The 22264-nt window shown below is 50.4% G+C and overlaps 1 protein-coding gene across 4 annotated transcripts in view; it reads right to left on the bottom strand.

Moving 5' to 3' along the window:
* The window catches only part of CPNE5 (copine 5), a 101909-nt gene that overhangs the window by 54040 nt on the left and 25605 nt on the right, over positions 1 to 22264 (bottom strand). For all 4 annotated transcript variants that reach the window (XM_018039278.1, XM_018039275.1, XM_018039277.1 and 1 more), the window contains exons 4-6: positions 3032 to 3135; positions 1572 to 1611; positions 1279 to 1355 (exon numbers count right to left, since the gene is read on the bottom strand). In XM_018039278.1, coding sequence (XP_017894767.1) covers positions 1279 to 1355; positions 1572 to 1611; positions 3032 to 3135 — 221 coding nt within the window. The remainder of the gene's footprint in view (positions 1 to 1278; positions 1356 to 1571; positions 1612 to 3031; positions 3136 to 22264) is intronic.

Genomic DNA, 22264 nt, shown 5'->3' with positions numbered 1-22264 from the left:
TTGAAAGGAAGCCATTCATAGGTCTAGCCAGGGAAACAACTAGACTTGGACATGTGAAAGCTTCGGTGGGGGAGCAGGTCCCCTCCTTCACCAGCACCCTGCATCTCCACATTTCAGATCCTGTTTGACCTTTAAAGCTCCTCCCACTGGCTCCTCCCCAATCCAAAGTCTTTCTCCAGCCCCTCCGGAAGGTGTGCCCCTCCACCGCTGGAGGGCCAGGGGCCAGCACCAGAAACAGACCCAAATAACTCAGGTGCTTTTGACCCAGGCAGTTGGGAGCTGAGAGGAGAAGACACACACTGACTCCTGGGACCCAAATTCTATAAGCTTCAGAGCCCTCAAACAGGGGATTACTCCCTATTCTCAAGAAATGATAGCTAGTTATCACTATATTCTGTGAAGCCAGAGGAGGAGAACTTTTGGGGGACAAGGAGGACTTTCTGGGGGCTCTGAGGTTTCCACATAGTTGTTGGGGGTCAGAGACAGGGCCTGGGAAAGAGACCAGTCCCCACCCCCCAAATAACACATTCTGCAGTTATTGATCATGATGAGGGGACAGTGTCCAGTGTGAAATTGACAGAAGCGGGGGGGGGGGGCACTTTTCTGCCCACCCTGCCCTGTGACCTGGACAAATGTCCCAGTTTTCAGGCCTCTCTTGCCTGGGCCCTGCTCCTGGGGCTTCCTGAGAAACAGGGACAAGAGAGGTCACCCCACTGCCTGGGCAAGCCTTGGCTGGTCCCTGAAGCCACCCCCAGGCTCCACTGTGAGAAGCCCTGAGACTCTTCATGGCAGAGCCTGTTCAGTGTAATAGTTTCCCCCTAAAGCACTGAAAACCCTATGATGCAGGGGCAGGGTGGGATGGGGAGGGCTTTGCCATCCTGGCAATCTGAAGGCTACTCTATGTGAGCAGATCCCTAGGTTCAAATCCTAGCTCTTCTACTTCCTAGCTATGCGGCCTTAGGCAAATCACTTCCCTCTCTGGGCTTCAGTTTCTTCCCGTATATAATGATGGAGTGGGGGGTGGGAGTGGACTACATAAGGTCTCAGGCCATTCTAAGGAATATGGGTCTCTAATAAGTGAGCCGAGTTCCCTCCAAGATAATTGGGTTAAAAGTCCTGCAAGGGCAAGGCCCTTGCAGTCTCCATATTTCTGACTGCCCACGATGACTGGCTGACGGCTTGCCCCTCCCCTGAGCTAGCCCTCAGCAAGGATGAACAGCAAGTTGGACCATCACTGAGGAAGCAACCCAGACAGGCTCCACTTCCCTGTATACTTACGTGAGGGACTTCTCCAGGCGGCTCCCAGGGGACCCCACAATCTCTCCAAGGGTGCAGAAAGCCTGGCCCAGGAAATCCTGCACATCCAGGGTGCAAAAAAGACCACTGTCACCCTCTAGGCTCACAGTCGTCCCACCTCCCCCATCACCCCACACCTGGATATACGAGGGCTCTGAAATGACAGGATATAGCATCAGACACACACACTGTGTCATAGTGAAGCCCAAGGCCAACTCAGAGTTTGGCATTTAGGAGACTTTCAGAATTGCTGGGCAGGTGCTGGCAGAACTCACATGTTTGGATAAATCAGGACTCTTGGAGTCAACATCATACCTGCAGGGAACACAGAGAGATGGTGAAGGCAGCTGGGGCAGCCTGCCCTGAACTGTCTGGCTTCTTGAGCTGAGCCAGAACCCATGCTCTCCCCAAACCAGGCACTAACACAGTGGACATTTCTGGGAGTCATAGCAGGGAGACACACATGGTAGCCTTCTAGTGTGTCTTTTGACCTGGGAGATAAATGGATATCAACATGCATCATGGCGTAGGGATCTTAAGATTTGAGCACTTTACTATATATAAGTTATATTGTTGTTGTTTAGCCAATAAGTCATGTCCAACTCTCTGTGACCCCAGGAACTGCAGTCCTCCAGGTTCCTCCGTCCATGGGATTTCCCAGGCAAGAATACTGGAGTGGGTTGGCATTTCCTTCTCCAGGGGATCTTCCCAACCCAGGGATCAAACCCACATCTCCTGCATGGGTAGGTGGGTTCCCTACCACCGAGCCCCCAGGGAAGCCCCGATATAAGCTGTGTACGTGTTAGTCACTCAGTCGTGTCTGACTCTTTGCAACTCCACGGACTGTAGCCTGCCAGGCTCCTCTGTCCATGGGCTTCTCTGGGCAAGAATACTAGAATGGGGCACCGTGCCCTCTTCCAGAGGATCCTCCTGACCCAGGGACTGAACCTGTGTCTCCTGTGTCTGCTGCATCAGCAGGCAGGTTCCTTACCACTAGTGCCACCTGGGAAGCTGACTTCCCAGCGATGGGCTGCCCTGCTGCCCTGGGCCTCGAGTCCTCCTCTTCCTCCCTCCGTGTTCGTCTCCTTTCCTGCATTTTCTTCCTTTGCTCCCTCTTTGCCAACCCCTTTTCCCCATTCCATCCACAATTCTCTGGGGCACAGTGCTTTCTAACCACCCTATACCCCGAAAAAAACAATAAAACAACTCCTCCACCTACTCACCAGACTAAAACCCCACTGTCACCTTTAACCTCAGAAGAGGGGCACTCTGCATCCGTGTGATGAACACATAGATGCTTTGAGTCTGATCAGCTGGGTAACCTCTGCAGGAGGGGAAACTGGAGAGGACCTGCCCCCAGAAGCAGCTTTGACATAGGAAGAGTTCGCTGGGGACTTGGGCTCCCTGGAGGCAGAGCTGGAGTTGCCCCCAAGATCTCCCTCAACCACCCGCCCCAGAATCAGGTAGCTTGCCCAGTCCCCTTCCACACTAAACAAATAGCGGGGGGGTGCCTTTGTTCCCTCTCCCCACCTCTCTTCCATCTCCTGATGTGGGTGGGGCTGGACTTCAGCTAATAGTCCCTTTTCTCCCAGGTCAACCCCGGGCTTCCTCTGACATGACAGATCTCCTACCTTCCCGAGTGAGGAAACCGCCGCCCCAACAACAGGTCCTGGAGTCCCACCTCCCAACAGTGGTTCCCTCCCCAGTTCCAACCTCAGCACTATCTTCTACTTACAGGTCAAAACGGAGGTTCTGCTTCTCCTCGAAGAAGTAATCCACGATGAACTTGCGCACAAAGTCGGGATTGAGTGTGTTGTCGATGACTTCAGTGCGTCCAAACTGCAAGAGGAGAAGGGGCGTGGGTCTCACAGCCAGGATGGAGGGACTGGACTCAGAGCCCCTCAGTCCTGAACCCGGTAGTAATGGAAACCATGCCTCTTCCAGCCCCTGGCCCCCACCCTCATCCCCTAGTCAAGGAGAGAGCTCCCTCATCTAATAGTGGAAGCTGTCTACCTTCAGTTCTAATCTCCACTGCTATCCCTTTACTCTCCCTTTTTTTAAATAGGTTCCGCTCAAGTGAGATAGTGTTTTTTTTGTGTTTTTGTGGGTTTTTTTTTTGGGCTTGTGGGATCTTAGTTCCCCAATCAGGGATCAAACTGGGATCTTTAGTAATGAAATCACAGAGTCCTAACCACTGGATGGCCAGGGAATCCCCAAGTGAGATGGTTTTGATATCGGGACATCTGAGCAGACCCTTCACTTGCCCACCTCCCTGCCTTTGCCTGTGCTGTGTCCTTCACCAGGCCTCCCCTTCTCGGCCAATGGCGTGTCCTCCACTCTTTCAAGGTCCATCGTTAATGCTGCCTCCTCCAGGAAACCATCCTGATTCCTCCAACCAGACACCTCTGTGAGCACACTGAGTTTGTGCTACCTTTATGACCACCTTCCTTCTCGGACTGATTTCGATTTAGGCGTACTGATTTGAGGCCCTGATGGTAAACGCAAGGCAGAGACAGGGGCTGCGGGATCTCTGAAGATCCCTTCTCCTGGTGTTCATGCCCTTGTGTAGTCCTCTCCCCTTGAACGTGGACTGGAGTTAATGGTTCGCGTCTAATGAAGATTGGACTGGAGCACAAGTCACTTCCAAGGTTACATTATAAATGACTATGGCAGGGCTTCCCTGATGGTCCAGTGGTTAGGATTCTGCCTTCCAACGCAGGGGACACAGGTTTGATCCCTAGTAGGGGGACTAAGATCCCACATGCTAGGGGGAAACTAAGCCTGTGATCCACAACCAGAGGAGCTCCCACACCACAAGGACCACAACAAAGACACAGCACAGCCAAAAAAGACTGTGGCTTTGTCTTGGGCACCTTCCCTCTCTCCTGCTCACTGTGATGAGGCCAGATGCCATGGTGTGAGCTGACCTATGGAGAGGCCCACGTGGCAAGGATCCATGGTGGCTGTCAGCCAACCCACCCCTGAGAATCTGAATCCTACTGAAAACCACTGAATGAACTTAGAAGTGGGATCCTGCCCCAGCCCAGCCTTGAAAGGACGGGGGTCCTGGCCAACACCTCGACGGAAGCCTCGTGAGAGACCGTGAGGCAAAGGATTCCACAAAGCTGAACCCAGATTCAGGACCCTGTTGTTCACGTGGCTACAGTGTGTTAGTCTTTCGGTTGTGTCCGACTCTTTGCGATCCCATGGACTGTAGCCCGCCAGGCTTCTCTGTCCATGGAATTTTCCAGGCAAGAACACTGCAGTGGGTTGCCATTTCCTCCTCCAGGGGACCTTCCTGACCCAGAGATTGAACACGAGTCTCCTCTGTCTCCTGCATCGGCAAACGGATTCTTTACCACTGAGCCACGTGAGAAACCCCATGTGGTTTCCCATGCTAACGCTTAAGGACTCAGCTCCCCAGAAGTCCAGCTCTGCAGCTCCCACAGTTCGCCTCATATCCCTATGACTGCACTCACCACATGCCCTAACCATGATCTACTCTTTTCATCCCGATAGATAGAGCTTCTCGAGCAATGGGAGGATCCAAGTTTTCCTCATCCTTCATAGATGATTATAGCAGCAGCAGCTGCTGTAAACACTTTGCATCGTATTCCCTTAATTAATCCTTTTATGGTAGGCTTCCCTATTTTATGGCCGAGAAAATGAAAGCACCGAAAAGCCAAGTAATTTGTTTAGAGTCGCAAGGCTAATAATTGCTGACTTCAGGCATTCTGGCTCACGTTCTCCAAGCATGTTGCCCTACATGTAAGGTTCCGGAAGCAAGGACAGCAGAAACCACTGCTCCCAGTTACTGGTGCAGAGTAAGCTACTCATTGTTGAATGAAGTAAGATCCAAGGAGGAAATGGATGAGAGGGTTTGAGTTCCAACTTTATCACAAGCTGATTATGACTTACAAGATCAGAGACTTTCAAGGCCTCAGCTTCCTCATCAGAAGATGGAAAATAACACTACTTGTTCTGGGACTACCCTGGTGGCCCAGTGGTTGAAAACCAGCCTACCCAACCTGAATGGGAGGGGAGTTTGGGGGAGAATGGATACATGTATACGTATGGCTGAGTTGCTTCGTGATTCACCTGAAACTATCACAGCATTGTTAAGTGGTTATAACCCAATAAAGAGTTTAATAAAGGTTTCAAATGAAATTAAAAAGAATCTATCTGCCAATGCAGGGGACATGGCTTCGATTCTTGGTCTAGGTGCGGCAACTAAACCTGTGCGCCACGGCTTCTGAGCCTATATTCTAGAGCCGACGCGCCACAAGAGAAGACATCATAATGAGAAGCCCGCTCGCTGCCGTTAGAGAAAGCCTGAGCACAGGGACGAAGACCCAGAGCAGCCAAAAATAAACAAATAAAAACACTACTTGTTCTGCTTGTTTCTTTGAGTTATCCGATTCAATTCAATTATGAATTCAACAGTTTTCAAGCACTTATAAAGTAGGCCCGGCAGTGTGGTGGGTCCTGGGCTACAAAGATAAATAGAATATAAATCCTATATTTCAGGACTCCTCTGTCATAGGTGAGACAGCTCAGACACAGATAATAACTACAAGACAGTGTGAGAACAGTCATCATAGAATTACATGCAAAGGTCTAAGGCAGAGTGCGCTCCTCTGGCTGGGGAAGCCTGGAAGTCATTGAAATGTACCAAAAAGCAGGTCACTGGGAGTCCTGCTTCACATACCAGTCCAGGTATCCGATTTCATAGAGGTCTGCATCTTTCATTACCTCTGAGCTTTTTTACAACTCTGTAAATTACAGAAGGCATAACGTCATGCAAATGATTCTTATCCACAGAAATGCAAATGAATTTCCCTCACTGGAATGCAATTGATTATTTGATTATTACCCAGTGGATTTGCATCTATTTGTAAATTCATCTCAGCATTTGTGATTGTGTATGTGTTCGCGTTGTTGGATTTGAACCAGTTATAACATCTTACTGGTTCCCTCATTAATGAATAAGTTGAATAAAATTTTGCTATGTGTTCAATTTATATTTCTGTGGGAATCATTATTTTATCTTTAAGAAATGTATCCTTTAACAAGAGATTTTTCAAAATAACCCATGCTCGGAATTCCCTGGTGGTCCAGTGGTTAGGACTCTGTGCTTTCACTGCCAAGGGTGAGGGTTTGATCCCTGGCAGGGGAACTAAAAATTCCACAAAGCTTGAGGCAGGGTCAAAAAACACAAACAAAACAACCCATACTCAAGCCCTACCACAGGCCAATTAAATCCAAATCTCAATGGGGGGGGGGGGTCTGAACAACTGTAGTTTTTAAAAGTTCCCTACATAATTTTAAGGTGCAGATGGTGTTAAGAATCACAGATTCTCAGTAGGAAACAGGGTCTTCCCAGGTGGCACTGGCGGTAAAGTACCTGCCTGACAACGCAGGAGACGTAAGAGATGGTTTCAGTCCCTGGGTGGAGAAGATCCTCTGGAGGAGGGCACGGAAACCCACTCCAGTACTCTTGCCTGGAGAATCCCATGGACAGAGGAGCCTGGAGGGCTACAGTCCATAGGACAGGATTGAAGCAACTTAGCATGCATGCAGGATGAAGGAAGAAAATTAACATTTATTGAGCCCCTTACTGAAGAGTCAGTAGATTAAGTGGATCTTTATAGTTGAGTTATTGCAAATCCTAAAAGATGATGCTGTGAAAGTGCTGCACTCAATATGCCAGCAAATTTGGAAAACTCAGCAGTGGCCACAGGACTGGAAAAGGTCAGTTTTCATTCCAATCCTAAAGAAAGGCAATGCCAAAGAATGTTCAAATTACCTCACAATTGCATTCATCTCACATTCTAGCAAAGTAATGCTCAAAATTCTCCAAGCCAGGCTGCAACAGTACATGAACAGTGAACTTCCAGATGTTCAAGCTGGATTTAGAAAAGAAAGAGGAACCAGAGATCAAATTGCCAACATCCGCTGGATCATCAAAAATGCAAGAGAGTTCCAGAAAAACATCTACTTCTGCTTTATTGACTACTCCAAAGCCTTTGACTGTGTGAATCAAAACAAACTGCGGAAAATTCTTCAAAAGATAGGAATACCAGACTACTTTACCTGCCTCCTGAGAAATCTGTATGCAGGTCAAGAAGCAACAGTTAGAACCGGACATGGAACAACAGACTGGATCCAAATCAGGAAATAAGTACGTCAAGGCTTTATATTGTCATCCTGGTTATTTAACTTCTATGCAGAGTACATCATGTGAAATGCTGGGCTGGATGAAGCACAAGTTGAATCAAGATTGCAGGGAGAAATATCAATAACCTCAGACATGCAGATGACACCACCCTTACGGAAGGAAGTGAAGAAGAACTAATAAGCCTCTTGATGAAAGTGAAAGAGGAGAGTGAAAAAGCTGGCTTAAAACTCAACATTCAGAAAACTAAGATCATGGCATCCAGTCCCATCACTTCATGGCTAATAGATGAGGAAACAATGGAAACATTGAGAGACTTTATTTTTGGGGCTCCAAAATCTCTGCAGATGGTGACTGCAGCCATGAAATTAAAAGACGCTTGCTCCTTGGAAGAAAAGCTATGACCAACCTACACAGCATATTCAAAAGCAGAGACATTACTCTGCCAACAAAGGTCCTTCTAGTCAAAGCTATGGTTTTTCCAGGAGTCATGTACGGATGTGAGAGTTGGACTATAAAGAAAGCTGAGCACCGAAGAATTGATGCTTTTGAACTGTGGTGTTGGAGAAGACTCTTGAGAGTCCCTTGGACTGCAAGGAGATCCAACCAGTCCATCCTAAAGGAAATCAGTTCTGAATATTCGTTGGAAGCACTGGTGCTAAAGCTGAAACTCCAAAAGTTTGGGCACCTGATGTGAACAACTGACTCGTTGGAAAAGACCCTGATGCTGGGAAAGACTGAAGGCAGGAGAAGGGGATGTCAGAGGATGAGACGGTTGGATGGCATCACCGACTCGATGGACATGAGTTTGAGCAAGCTCCTGGAGATGGTGAAAGGCAGGGAAGCCTGGCGTGCTGCAGCGCATGTGGTCGCAGAGTCGGACACGACTGAGTGAACTCATTTCATTCGATTCTCACAAAAACTCCATGAGTTGTTACCCACTTTGCAAGTGTGTGGTCAGTCATTCAGTCCTGTCCAACTCTTTGTGACCCCATGGACTGTAGCCCACCCGTCTCCTCTGTCCATGGGATTCTCCAGGCAAGAACACTGGAGTGGGTTGCCATTTCCTTCTCCAGGGATTTTGCAAGTGAGCAAACTGAAAATCAAGAGGTAAGTAACTTGCCCAAGGTCACAGAGCTAGGCAGAGCTGGATCTAAACCTAAGTATGTTTAATTCCAAAGCTCCTTATGTTTTTTCCTTCATCTAACTGCCAAGAGTCCTCAAGCATTACGAAAGCCAAGCAAATATGAGGTTTACTTCACAAGCATTTATAGAAACCTCCCTGTGTGCAAGTCCCTGGGAAGGACGTTGAGTTGAATTAAGACTGGGTTCCTGCCCCACCCACCAAATTCCATAACAATCTTATAATGTATAACCCTGGTTCCAAAAGAGTTCCTGAATTTTCCTCTCCTGCCTTTGCTAATTTTTAATACCTCTTGTCTTCAGATGCAAACAAAATTTCTCCTAATAGCTTTCTAGAATGTGGACTATTTCAGGAAAACATCCAGGTTCCAGAGAATCCTCTTTTAAGAAAGGGACCTACCTCCTCCTCAATACACTCACTGCCTTCCTCTCTCAAACACATTTAAAAAAAAAAAAATCCCTCCGGCAGAATTTTACATAAAAATCCCAGCCCAGAAAGAGCAAGTATGCCTTTGTGCAGCCTGCCTCCTCCTTCCACTCCTGGCAGAGACTCCAAGGAAAACACCCATTAGGGAAGATGACAGCGCTGCTTTTAAAACGGCACTCGAGGCTTCAATAGAGGGGAATTCCCTAGAGATTGATCTCTGCCAGAGAAGAAAATGGAGTTCCCCTGGAAACAGGACAGGGAGGGGGACTCCAAGGGCACCCAGTATCTCCTGGAACAGGAAAGGGGGCAAGTGAGTCTGGCTGGGCGGTGATGAATTACCAGGACCCGGAGTAATTAACATATGCATATCACAAACTACTGTGTATGGAATCTTCAACCCAGGGACTTACTAAAGATGTTTTATAGCCTTCATTACCTGGGTTACTAACAAAGAAAAAAACGTGAAAACTTGGATTTAAAAAATCCAAGGAGCCACCGGGTCCCTGTTAGACCCAGTTTACACTCCTATTCATGATGGTCAGAACACAGATGAACTGATTGTTGTTGTTTTTTTTAATCAATTTGGCTGTATTTCATCCTACATAGAATTAGAGCACTTTCAGGCCTAAGGGACTTGGAGAGATGAGGTGCTAGGGAACTAGCAGTGGGAAGAAAGCACGCAGAGGCTCGAGATCCGGCTCTGCTAGGGGGCGGGATGGGGGGTGAGGGGGAGGGGGGAGTAGGTTAACCCCTCACCACCCAGAATCCGGAGCCAAGTCAGCCAGCTCCCAGAACATCCTTCTTCTAGCTCCCAGGAAGGATCTGCCCCTCTGAAGCCCATTCTGAAGCCCTTTGTCCATACTTGGTCTCTAAGGATGGGAGCGGCCCTGACACTGCTGCTTACAGTCTGGGGAACAGACCACCAAACGCTGGGGGCCCCAGGAACACTCTGATTGACAAAGCTGCAGCGAAGCCCGAAATCTTTGTTTCACCGAGTGATTCTAATGCAGAGAACCCTAGAGAACTGTTGGGTAGATGGCAAGTGCAGGACTGAGCAGGCTGGGGTGTGAAACTGGGGAAGGGGCTGAATGATTGGGTGGTGAGGGGACTTTGACCCCACTGACAGGGACAGCCTCCCAGAGGGAAGAAAGAGAAGGCACAAATGAGAAAAAAGCCTGGAAATTCAGGGTGTTTACCTTCTGAAAAGCTTACTTCTTGTCCCTGGCAACCAAACCCAGCGGGAAAAGCTTCTGACGTGTCACAAAAGATGCTCCCAAGGGGTCCTAAAACCCCTATGACTAAGCCCCAAGAATATCAATTAAGCAGAATTAATTACATAAGTTCCAGTGAGACCCTCAAAATGGGGAGGCAGACTTGGAACTTCTCTGAGGACTAAATTAAGTGGCTCTCGGGGGTTGTGCTACAGAGAAGTGGAGCTTTATGGGGGCGGGTGGGGGGCTGCACCGCCACACTGTCCTGGGTCAGGGGCCAGTGCAGGGCTGGGATGGAGAACCTAGGACAGTCAAGCAAGGCCTTCTCTTCCCACATCCAGCTACAAGGCCGGGAGGGGGCAGGCCTGCCTCAAGATAGGGGTGTCCCAACCTGCAGGCAGCACTGGGCTGGCGATTAGGCCTAGACTGCTTTGGAGGCTTGTTCTCTTGCTAGAGAGAGAAGTGCTACCGCCCCGGCCTGCCCAGCTCCTTCTCGGTCCTACCCTACACTCCTGGAGACTGTTTCCCACCAAACTCCATCACCCGGTTCCCTTGCCCTGTGGGTTCCAGTGGGGTTTGGCCAGAGGGTGGCTCAGTGGTAAAGAATCCGCCCACCAACGCAGGAGATACCAGAGACTCGGGTTCGATCCCTGGGTTGGGAAGATCCCCTGGTGTAGGCAATGGCAACCCACTGCAGTATTCCTGCTGGGAAAATCCCATGGACAGAGCCTAGGGGAAGCTACCGTCCATGGGGTCACAAAGAGTCGGACACACACACAGCGGGAGGCACTGGCAGATGGGAGGAGAGGTTGGGCTATTACTTCCAGCTCCCACCTAGTCTTAGCACCATGGTTCTGGGAGGGGCTGCTTCCCCGCTGACCTCACTCACCTCCCACTCTCACACAGTAACACTGTCTCCTCCCAATGCCCCTTCAAGCCTGGGTGGGAACAGCTCCCTGTCTTTGCCAGGCCCAGAGTATGGTCCCTTGTGGGTGTCCTCAACCTCACCCACACCTTTGAAAGAAATCCATTAAATCTCTTCTGCGAAACCAGTTGACTAGAATTCTCCTTCCTGCTGGGCCCCTGGCTGATATATTTTCTCTCTCTCAGACACATTCACACACTCATACAATTTCCAACTGTAATGGACCATAAACCAAGAACAGTCCCCACCTCCACCCCATTCTTCTCAGACACTGTAACGTTCACGGCAGGAGTAAAGTCTGTGACTCCTGCCGTGCAGCCTAGATGCCCAAGGTCCGTGACAGCCCTCTGGGATGCAGGGTCCCAGCACAGCCATCCCACCTGTGAGACTCTGTGGGGACTCTCAGGGACCAAGACTCCCATCACAGCCTTTACTTTGTAGAAAGTAGACATCCTGGCCCCATCCACACAGGTGCCCGAGAGCCCAGCAGGGAAAGGCAACCGCCAGATTAGAACCAGCTCTGAGGGGGCTGTGATGCCCTGAAATTGAATGCAAATGTCTGTACATGTCCTCATTTTCTGGGGAGAGAAGCCATGGTTTTCCTCAATTTCTCAAAGGGAAGCTTATCTTCAGAAAGCTTTATAAACCACTGATTCAAGCTTTGAAGACAGATCTTAGGGTTTCCCATAGAAGGCAATAAAGTAGTTGATAGAGCAGTCTGAGGCCAGACTTCCTAAGTTCAAATCCTGGCTCAGCTACTCACTGACTGTGTGACTTGGTCAGATTCCTTTGTTAGGGAACTGCTGACTGAAATTGATCACATTAGTCAGCCAGAATGATAACCACTTGCATGAGCTGCCTCACAACAGGAGGTCCTGATAAGGAACATGGTGCTGCAGCTGAAAAACTAACTGGGAGAATTCGGGAGGGGCCAAAAAGAGTGAGGAGACGTCAGCCTATAATATGTCCTACCAACCTCCCAGAATCCTCTGTGCTGGAATCCTCCCAGAATATTGGCTGAGAGATGCACACGTCACCAGGAGGGACCCTGAGTCAGACCAAATAAGGGCCAAGCAAGATGATTGGTTAGAGAACCCAGAAATTAATCCCATCGCCATAAAGCCTGGGGTTCCCTGGTGGCTCAGCTGGTAAAGAATCCGCCTGCAATGTGGGAGACCTGGGTTCAATCCCTGGGTTTGGGAAGATCCCCTGGAGAAGAGAACAGCTACCCACTCCAGTAATCTGGCCTGGAGAATTCCACGGACTGTATAGTCCATGGGGTTGCAAAGAGTTGGACACGACTGAGTGACTTTCACTTCCACTTTCCATAAAACCTGACTGTGAACCTGTGGCAGAGTAGTTCTGGGTTCGCTTAACCTGTTGTTCTCCACCTGGGCGCCCCTTCCCAATAAAGTCTTTTGCTTTGTCAGCACGTGTGTTTTCTGGAACAATTCATTTCTGAGTGTTAGACAAAAGCCCGCTCTCGGGAGCTGAAAGGGGTCCCACCTCCCGCAACACCTTCACCTCTCTGAGCTTCAATTTCCCCTTCCGTAAAATGGAAATGACCATTTATCCACACATCACAGGGTTGTCAGAGCATTATTAAATGATTTACTGTATGTAATATACTTCAGAAGGAGAGGAGGGCATCAGAGGATGAGATGGCTGGATGGCATCACTGATGCAATGGACATGAAGTTGGGCAAATTTGGGGAGATGGTGAGGGACAGAGAGGCCTTGGCGTGCTGCCGTCCCTGGGGTCACAAAGAGTCGGACACAACGGGGCGACTGAACAACAATGACATATTTAGAAGAGAGCCCGAGGCATAAAACATCCTTTGTAAATGAATGTATGAGTCCATGCTCTGGTTCTTTATAAATCCCAAACCCTGGTGGCCAAGCCACCCAGGAAGTGTTATGTCCCCCAAGTCTCTGAACTCAGCCCTGTCTCTGAGATGCTCTGGCCCTGACCACTAACCTTTCCTACTAGCCCTCCACACCTGAGATGGTCTCGGTCCTCCATCTAAAGGGGTCCTCTCTGCTTGAATCCCCTGGAGGCCCCAGTTTTATGTGGTTTCTCTCCAAACATCTTCTACATACAGGGTGAGGCGGAGGGGAAAATGCGGCGCCGGCCCTCTGCTCTTAGAAACCAGCTGCTCCATTAAGATCCAGGCTCGGCCCTTCCCGTGGGCTCCCCTCAACACCTAGCAATGCCCCCAGGCCTCCGTTAGAAAAAGGCAGTAGGATGTGTAAAATGTGCTTAGCCACCCAGGCCTAGAGAAGAAAAGTCAGTCTGGGGACGTTCCTGGTGGTCCTGCGGTTAAGAATCTGCCTGCCAATGCAGGGGATTTGGGTCTGATTCCTGGTCAGGAACTAAGATCCCACAAGCTGCAGGACCAACAACCAGAGTGAAGCTTCCTGCTGCAGCTAAGACCTGAGACTGCCAAAAATAAAGAGATATTTAAAAAAAAAAGAAAAGAAAATCCATTCTGCTCACTGATAGAAAAGGGAGGGCAGGACGCTTGTACAAGGAGGCTGCTAGTGGCTGTGGAGGGAGAGAGGGATGTCCTTGGCCCGCTCATCCCCAGCTCAGACACTGGAGATACAGAACTAAGCCAGCCTGGGAGAGGCTCTCTCTGTTGCTTTCAGATTTCTAAAACCTGGTCCCTTTCTTCTCCCTCCCAACTCTCTGTTGGGGCGGTGACAGCAAGCAGCTCAGGGATGTCTCCCAATTTATCAGGCAGCTCCATGTAGAGGACCGTGGATGGGGGGCCCCGGGGGCTGCAGCCAGGGAGGAGTAGAGGGGGTAGCCAAGCCAGTGGCCCAGGAGGTCACACTGGCCAGGGCTCTGTTCCTTATTATCTATGTGAGACCACCTGGGTAACCCCTCAGAGAGCGCATTTCCCCATCGATAAGACAGAGCCTCCTTTCTTCTCCTGGGCAAGGCTAGAAGGAAATGTGTATGAAAGGCTGCCTGGAGCATCTGCCGCCCAGTGGGTTTCAAAACTGACATCAACTATCGCCAAGCCCTACCAGGCGCCAGGGGCTCAGTGCTCTCCACATATTAACTCATCTAATGTTCTTAATACTGGGCTTCCCCGGTGGCTCAGTGGTAAAGGATCCGCCTGTAATGAATGTTCATAAAAACTCTCTGAGGCAGTACTATCATCACCTTCATTTTACACATAAGTGAACTAAGATAAGGTTCAGAGAGATTGAGATACTTTGCCCAAGGTCATACCGCAAATGTCTGGAACGAAGAGGATTCAAACCCAGGCAATCTGGCTCCTAGTCAATTAGGGGTTGGTCCAGTCACTTACCAATAAGAGGTTAATACTGTGAATGAGGCTAGGACTATGTCCTATCCAGTCTTTGCCCTGGCTCAACCACTGAACTGGCTTTCCAGGTGGCTCCAGCGGTAAAGAACCTGCCTGCCAATGCGGAAGATATGAGACCCGGGTTCAATCCCTGGGTCGGGAGGATCTCCTGGAGGAGGGCATGGCAACCCACTCCACTATCCTTGCCTGGAGAATCCCATGGACAGAGGAGCCTGGTGGGCTACAGTTGATAAAATCACAGAGTTGTACACAACTGAAGCGACTTAGTATGCACGCAACCTCTGAACATCTCCAGCACTTACTGTCCCTTCCATCTGGTTAACTCTCCTCGTGGGGCTGAGTAGTACAGGTGAATGCCCCCGAGCTATTCCTCTGCTCAACTCCCACCGCACCGGTAATCCCTACACACACACACACACACACACACACACACACACACACACACACACACCCCCCATAGTCCTGGTCCTTCCTGTGATTTCTGTAAATATTCACTGATTAACAGCTTGACCCAATGGCTCAGCGGTTAAAGAATCTGCCTGCAGTACAGGATCCCTGGGTGGGGAAGGTCCCCTGGAGGAGGAAATGGCAACCACTCCAGTATTCTTGCCTGGAAAATTCCATGGACAGTGGAGCCTGGTGGGCTACAGTCTATGGGGTCACAAAGAATCAGACAGGACTGAGCACATGGCACACACAACAAGCTGACTTAGAACTGAAAATTTTAGGGCTGGAAGGAACCAAATCCTCTCAACCAATGAGAAGAAAGCGGCTGGGAAGGGGGAATGGGGTGCCCTGATGGAGGTCACACAGCTGATTAGGAAGAGGGCGGTGACAGGAGCCCAGGCCAGGTGGAGCTCTGGCTCTGAGCAGTGCCCCCGTGTCCTGGAAGCCTGTGGACACCCCCTATCCACCCCCCACCTCAGGTTTCTTCCTTCCATCAGATCTTCTCATCATGACTTCTCATCTTCCAAAGACTTCCAGACATCCACGATTTCATTTAACACCCCCACTGATCCCCAGGGGAGATGACTTTATTACCATCCCCATTTTACAGATGAAGAAACTGAGCTCCAGGAGGTCGGAAGAGAGGGCCAGGGCCCCCAGGGGTGACAGAGGCACTGTGTCCTGGAGTGTCCACTCACCACCAGCCCCTGGAATGAGTGGGTGGCTCTGCAAGCCTGAACAACCTAATGACCCCTAATTCACACAGTTCTTGCCTTTTTACAAATTACAGCTGGATGAAGCTTCGGAGACCTCCCCTCAGCTGCAAGGCCCCCGGTGGCTATGTTGGCCAGGACAGAGGGAGGTAGGAGCTGACAGACTGCTCTCTACCACCAAGCTGTCCACCCTTCACCAGCTGGAGTCCCCCTATAATTCTCATACATTACTGATGTCTCCTTAATGGGAGATTCTAAAAGGTTCACTGCAGGGCCCAACCCCTGGACCCTCATGAATCATGTTCACCGGGACTAACATTAGAGGCCAGAAAGCCATCTGATTCAAACAGAAATGGGACAAGGGAATCTGCTTGGCACTGCAAACACAGGACCGGGTGGGCACCCAGGGCTGGGGAGAATGGCCAGAGGTCTGGGCATCAGGAATGAGGGCATAGGCTGAGGGATGCCCACACAGCACCCGGTCCCCTCCCAGGTCTGCCACCGTCTCGGGCCTGGAAAGTTCTCTCAGGTTCGCTCATGGGAGGGGTCCAAGACTCTGTGGCCACCTCTGCCTTGGAGAGTGAGGAGAACCAGGCCCAGGGAAAGCAAGAGGCTTACCTAAAGTCACCCAGAGCCAACCATGACTTCTACGGCCTCCCAGACCACTTCCTGATTTGGCAAGGCCTCTAGTGAGAAAGGGCAAGGGCGGAGACAGGGGACCTGGGGCTCCAACGGCCTTCCTGGTGATCAGGCCTGAACGAAGAAGGTTCCCGATCTGGCCCTAGACACTCACAGTGGCCTGTGAAATTTTACCAAGCTTTATAATAAAAGACATCCTGCCAAAAAGCTTAGTTCCTAATTAGTCTTCGTTCCAGATAATCTGTTAAATCGTCTCAGCTCCTGGCGGCGCTTTCACCAATAAGCCTGGCTGCCAAGCTGATGGTGAAACACCGTCCATTGGCTTGTCCTCTGGGTCCTGCCTAGGCTGCTGGGTCTTGGCTCTGGCTATAGCACTTTTAGGGGAGCAGGGGAGCCTGAGAAAGCCTGCTATAACAGCACCTATTCCTTAGCACACCCCCAAATATCTATGGTTCCTATCAAATGACATCAAGACACCTGAGATGACTGCAGCAGCGGTTCCTTCCTGATCCGCCATCAGTGAAATGATACCATCGGTGGTGTCTCACTTACGGCTTCTTATAGGAAGAGCAATTATTGAGCATTTCCTATGTGCTGGGCACTTTATATGAATCAGTTCCTTTAATCCCCACAGCAGGCTTGTGAGCCTAAGCACTTGTTCAAGAGCCCCCACTGGGAAGGTGGTGGCCTCGATTTGGACCCAGTTACCTTGACTTCAGAGCCCACGCTCTCAGCAGTTCAGCCGCAGCGCTGTAAAGTGTGTCTGGACGCTAACGCCAAAGAGTAAATAGATTTCTCAGCTATCAAGGGACCTGGCCTAGATCCTCAGGGTTTACTAGAAAGGCTGACGCCTTTCTCTAAATGGAAGCGTAGGCTTCTGTCTAATGTGTGACACAGAACTAACAAACACCTCTGGCTGAATGGGGGAAGGGGTGGCAGGAACCACTGACAAATTTCACAGTCGGCCCTGGACCTCAAAGCCGAGAGCTAGAAAAGCCCGATTTGAAAGTCGGTGGCCTGGGCAGATGAGAGAAGCAGAGCCTCGGACTCAGAAGACCACAGCACGTCCCAGCTCTGCCAATTTCTAGCAGTCTCTGGGCGAAGCAGGGCCCCCCCCGCTCCATGTCTCGGCTTCCTCATCAGGGATGTGGTGAGGGCCGTGGGGGATAACGGGCTGCGGTGATGTGGGGACTGCACGAGGCAGTAGGAATGTCAGTCGTCCTCCTGTTGAGGATCAGCAGGACCGGGGACAGAGCCCCCGCAGCTTTGCCTGACTATGCTTCATCATCGTCATCATCATCATCCTTTAAGTGTTGAGCACAGGACTTCCCTGGTGGTACAGTGGATAAGAGTCGGACACGACTGAGCGACTGAACTGAACAGTGGATAAGAATGCAGGGGACACGGGTTCGATCACTGGTTTGGGAAGATCCCACAAGCCACGGAGCAACTAAGCCCGTTTGCCACACTACTGGAGCCCAGACGCCTAGAGCAGGCACTCTGCAGCAAGAGAAGCCACTGCAAGAGACGCCTGAGCACTGCAGCGCAGAGTCGTCCCTGTTCTCTGCAACCAGAGAAAGCCCCCGCACAATACGAAGACCCAGAGCAGTCAGAAATAAAATGGATTCATTAAAAAAAATTAAGCATTGAGCGCAACAAGGCACTGAGCTGAGTGATTCTGTCATTTCGTCCCATCACAGCCAAAGGAGCAGGCATCAGGGTCCCAGAGTCCCATTTTGCTGATGAAAATAACTAAGGCTCAGAGAGGTTGAGAAGTGGAAAAGTCAGGATTTCAAGAGACACGGAAATAAAGCAGGTTCTAAAGCCTAAGACTGGGAACAGGCCCCTAAGACTGGGAGCAGATATCTGTGGCTCCACCTGGTCCCTCCCAGAAGCAAGGCCTCTGTCCTAGACTGCCTGCTGCTGATGACAGGGGGTCAAGGCCCTCGAAATTCAGCTGAAAATTCAGGAACAAATCCCACCAAAGACTGCCCAAGGAACCCAGGGCTCAAGAGTGACCTTTATTTGTTTGGCTGCACGGGGTCTCAGCTGTGGCACGTGGGATTTAGTTCCCTAACCAGGGATGGAACCCGGGCCCCCTGTATTGGGAGTGTGGAGTCCTAACCACTGGACCCACCAGGGAAGTTCCCAAGAGCAGCCTTTCTCTGCAGAGGTAGATTGCAAAAAGGGGAGTCTGGAAAACCAACCCCATGGTGGGGTGGTAGTCCTCCTCCTTGAGAGGCTTGTCTCTTGCTCTGGGCTTTAACAATAATAATGGTCCACTTGTCACTTTCCATCTTTTGATAAAGGTCTATGTTTTATGATGCGGGCCAGGTCCTATGCTGGTCATCAGGGATCCCAAACTGGGCTCACAGCCTAGTGGGTGGAGGGTCATTTCATTTCACTCTTAAACTCTTGGCCATTGAATCAACCTGATGCCCACTGCCGGTGCTCACCCCCTCTCATCCCAGGAGCAAACTGTCTTCCTGCTTCTGTCCTTTCCCCTGCAATTGTCCTGCACACCGGGGACAGAGCTGTCCTTCTGAAATACAAGCCAGGCTACATCACTCTCCTGCTCAAAACCCTCAGATCGCTTCCCACTGCACTAAGGGCAGTGTCTGAACTCCTACATGGCCTACAGAGCCCTACAGAATCTGCCCATTCAAGCTCTGTGACTATATGGCCCATTGCCTTTATCGTCCATGCCACTCAAATGGTACCAGCTTTCTTTTGTCCTTTGAGTATAGAGAGACTGTTCCCATCCTAGGGCCTCTGCACTTGTTCCTTGTCTGGAACCTCCCACTCCCAGACTTAGGCATGGCACTACTTAACGCTCAACTTGGCAGGGCCTTGCCTGATACCCCTCTAACTAAAGTAGCTCCCTTCTCCCGGTCACTCTCTATCTCATTACACTGTCTTATCTTTTTCACAACACTTATTAATCAGTACTTGAAATCAATTTCCTTGCTGACCATCCTAATCTTCTCCAGTGCAGGGACTCTGCTTGTCTCGCCCTCCACTATGTGCCTGGACCAGTGTGTGGTGTATAGTAGGTGCTCCATAAATGCCTGTTCCCTGAATGCTCACTCTGGAAATCGTGATTACATTTAAGACTGCAGATGCCCAACAGGACTCCCAGCAGGCGCCATCCTTCCGTCCCAAGCTCCTTTCCTCTCAAGCTGATTGCTAACCTCTTTCCAGCACACCCTGGGCCGCAGTCAGACTGAGTCACAGCCAGCATGTGAATGCATGCAGGCCATTCACACCCCAAGGCTTTGCTTCTGTGAGGCCCCATTCCTGGAATGCCCTTTCTTCCTCCCACCATCCTTTGAGTCCCAGGTATGGTGCCATCTACCCCCGGAATTCCCCCTGGATCTGTCCCTGCTGTGAAGTGCTGAGAATTCCAATCTAAACTCCTTGGGAGGCTCTTGGACTAGTTGTAGTCTGAAACTTGGGGCCTCGAGAGGATCTGATCCAATACCCTCATCAAGATAAACGAAAGGAGGCTTTTCAATCTTTCTGTATACGTGTCAGTTCTCCACCCCCTCTCATCCCAGGAGTTCCACAACACTGCATACTGTCTTCCTGCTTCTGCCCTTTCTCCTGCAATCATCCTGCACACCAGCTTCCTGTAAGGCCTCTGAGAGCAGGGACCTCCCTGCTACCCTCTGCACCCTGGAGGTTACCACAGTGTCTTACTTGAGTGACTTCCCTTCTCTTGGCTTCCACACTGCTATCTTTAGAAAGGATTACCTGTGAGAACATATATAAACCGCCTGGTACATTGCCCGGCACCCAGAGCCCATCAGTGGTCTATGATCAAGAGCTATCTTTTGCCAAGTGCCTGCTTGGCTTCTCCGCTTACGCTACGCTGTACCGTGTGGTGCTTAGCCAGCTGTGTCTGACTCTTTGCGACCCATGGACTGCAGCCCGCCAGGCTCCTCTGTCCACGGGGATTCTCCAGGCAAGAATGCTGGAGGGGGTAGCCTATCCCTTCTTCAGGGGACCTTCCCGACCCAGGAATCAAACTGGGGTCTCCTGCATTGCAGGTGGATTCTTTACCAGCTGATCTAACAGCAAAGCCCCCAACTTACCCTGTGTTATCTCAAATCCTTAGAGAATCGAGCCGGTGAGTATTGCTAGTTGCCCATTTTACATGTGAGTAATCTGAGGTTCAGAGAGGATACATGTCTGGTTCAGTCCACAGAGCTCTAGGTATCAGGGTCCTAAAACAAACCCAGGTTTGTCTGGCTCCTAAAACTGCCCAAGACCCCACCCCCACTACACGGTCTGGGCATACTCTGTACCTGCCTGCAGAGTTGTTATAAGGATTAGAGATGATGAGTCTGAGATGCGGGGTACACGGCAGGCACTCAGTAAAGGAGGCCTGTTGTTATACAGACTTTCTGTACATCTCGACTGATTCTTTGAGTAGCTTAAATCATCAGTTATCAAGGAGCAATCTTGGTTGCTAAGACAGGGGTGTCTAGGGAGCTCACAGAGAGCTGAAGGTAGATCAGAGGTGGATAAAGGCAAGGGCATGGTGGAAAATTACCTCTGGAGGAACAGAGTGAGAGTGGGCAGTACCCCAGACTGGGGGCTCTGAATGCTGGCTGCAGAGAGAGGGTCAGAGCAAAGGAGAGTTTCTTCCCTAAGTGGGTACCAGGCCCTGAGGAAGGAGGAAAAAGCTTGGAGTCAAACAGCAGAGGGTTTTCTCACATGATTTTAAATTATTTTTTAATGAGTTTCATCCATCCTCCAAGTGGGAATTACATTGGAAAGACCCTTATTAGGAGGTTTCACCTTTAATATGCTATCTCCTGGGCACTGGAGAGCCATATTAACAGAGGGGTGTTAGCAATGATTTTTCACAGCCAACAGGAAGGTGTAGAGAGACAACTGGATGGTTAGAAGGTCTGTACAAGCATTTAAGTGCTTGAACGAGCAGGGAGCAAAACTCGGCAGAGACCAGTGTGACTTCATGCCTTGGGAGTGGGCCTGGGATACCCCAGGTTCTCCCACAGATGGAGGCTGCCGTGGCCTGATCATCACCAACCCTGGAGCATCCTCTCGGCCTGCCTCGAGAAGCCTCTCAGGTTAGAGGCAGGCCCTGGGACCTCTCTGAGCTTGTGTGTGACTAGGGACCACTTGCTAATATTAGGTTAGAGCCTAACCTTAACTGTCAGACCATGCGAAACTGCCAATATTTTCAAATTGCAAATCTGAATGATTCAATCTGGGCTTCCCAGGTGGAGCTAGTGGTAAAAGAACTCACCTGCCAACGCAGGAGACGTTAAGAGTCGCAGGTGGGATCCCTGGATCAGGATGATCCCCTGGAGGAGGACGTGGCAACCAACTCCAGTATTCTTGCTTGGGAGATCCCTTGGACAGAGGGGCGGACTACAGTCCATAGGGTCGCAAAGAGTTGGATGTGACTGAAGCGACTTAGCATGCACGCATGGTTCACTCTAACACATGGTGCACATGGAGAAATCAGCCTGGGTCCTGACTTCATGGTTTTGTAGGCCCAGTGTCAAGGCTGAGCAGAAACAGAGATGTGCCTGACCCAGCCCTGAACGTGGGGGCAGGTGTCTCCCCTAAAGGCCCGGCAGCTGTGGACAGCCAACCAGAGTTAGGAGGCTTCATCACAGACTGAGTCCCAGCCCGACACTGATGAAGTGCATGGCCGTGCACAAGTTGCTTCCCCTTGCCCCGCCTCGGCTCCTCTCTGGGATCTGGGCCAATCGCATCTCCTCGCGGTGGCTGCAGCGTTGGGTAGGGATGAGCGAGCAGAGCACACAGAAAGGGCTGAGTCCCTGGTAGCTCCTATCTTATGGCCATTTTCAGGGGAGTCCAATGGGAGAGGCTCTAACCCCAGGCTAAGAGGTTGATGTCTTGTCTCAGAGCCTTGGGAAACGGGTGAATTCCTGAACTGTGACTCAGAGAGTCT

The sequence above is a fragment of the Capra hircus genome, chromosome 23, assembly GCF_001704415.2.
Source record: "Capra hircus breed San Clemente chromosome 23, ASM170441v1, whole genome shotgun sequence".
NCBI lineage: Eukaryota > Metazoa > Chordata > Mammalia > Artiodactyla > Bovidae > Capra > Capra hircus.
The sequence above is the reverse complement of the archived record's forward strand: the minus strand, read 5'-3'. Positions and strand labels throughout refer to the sequence as shown.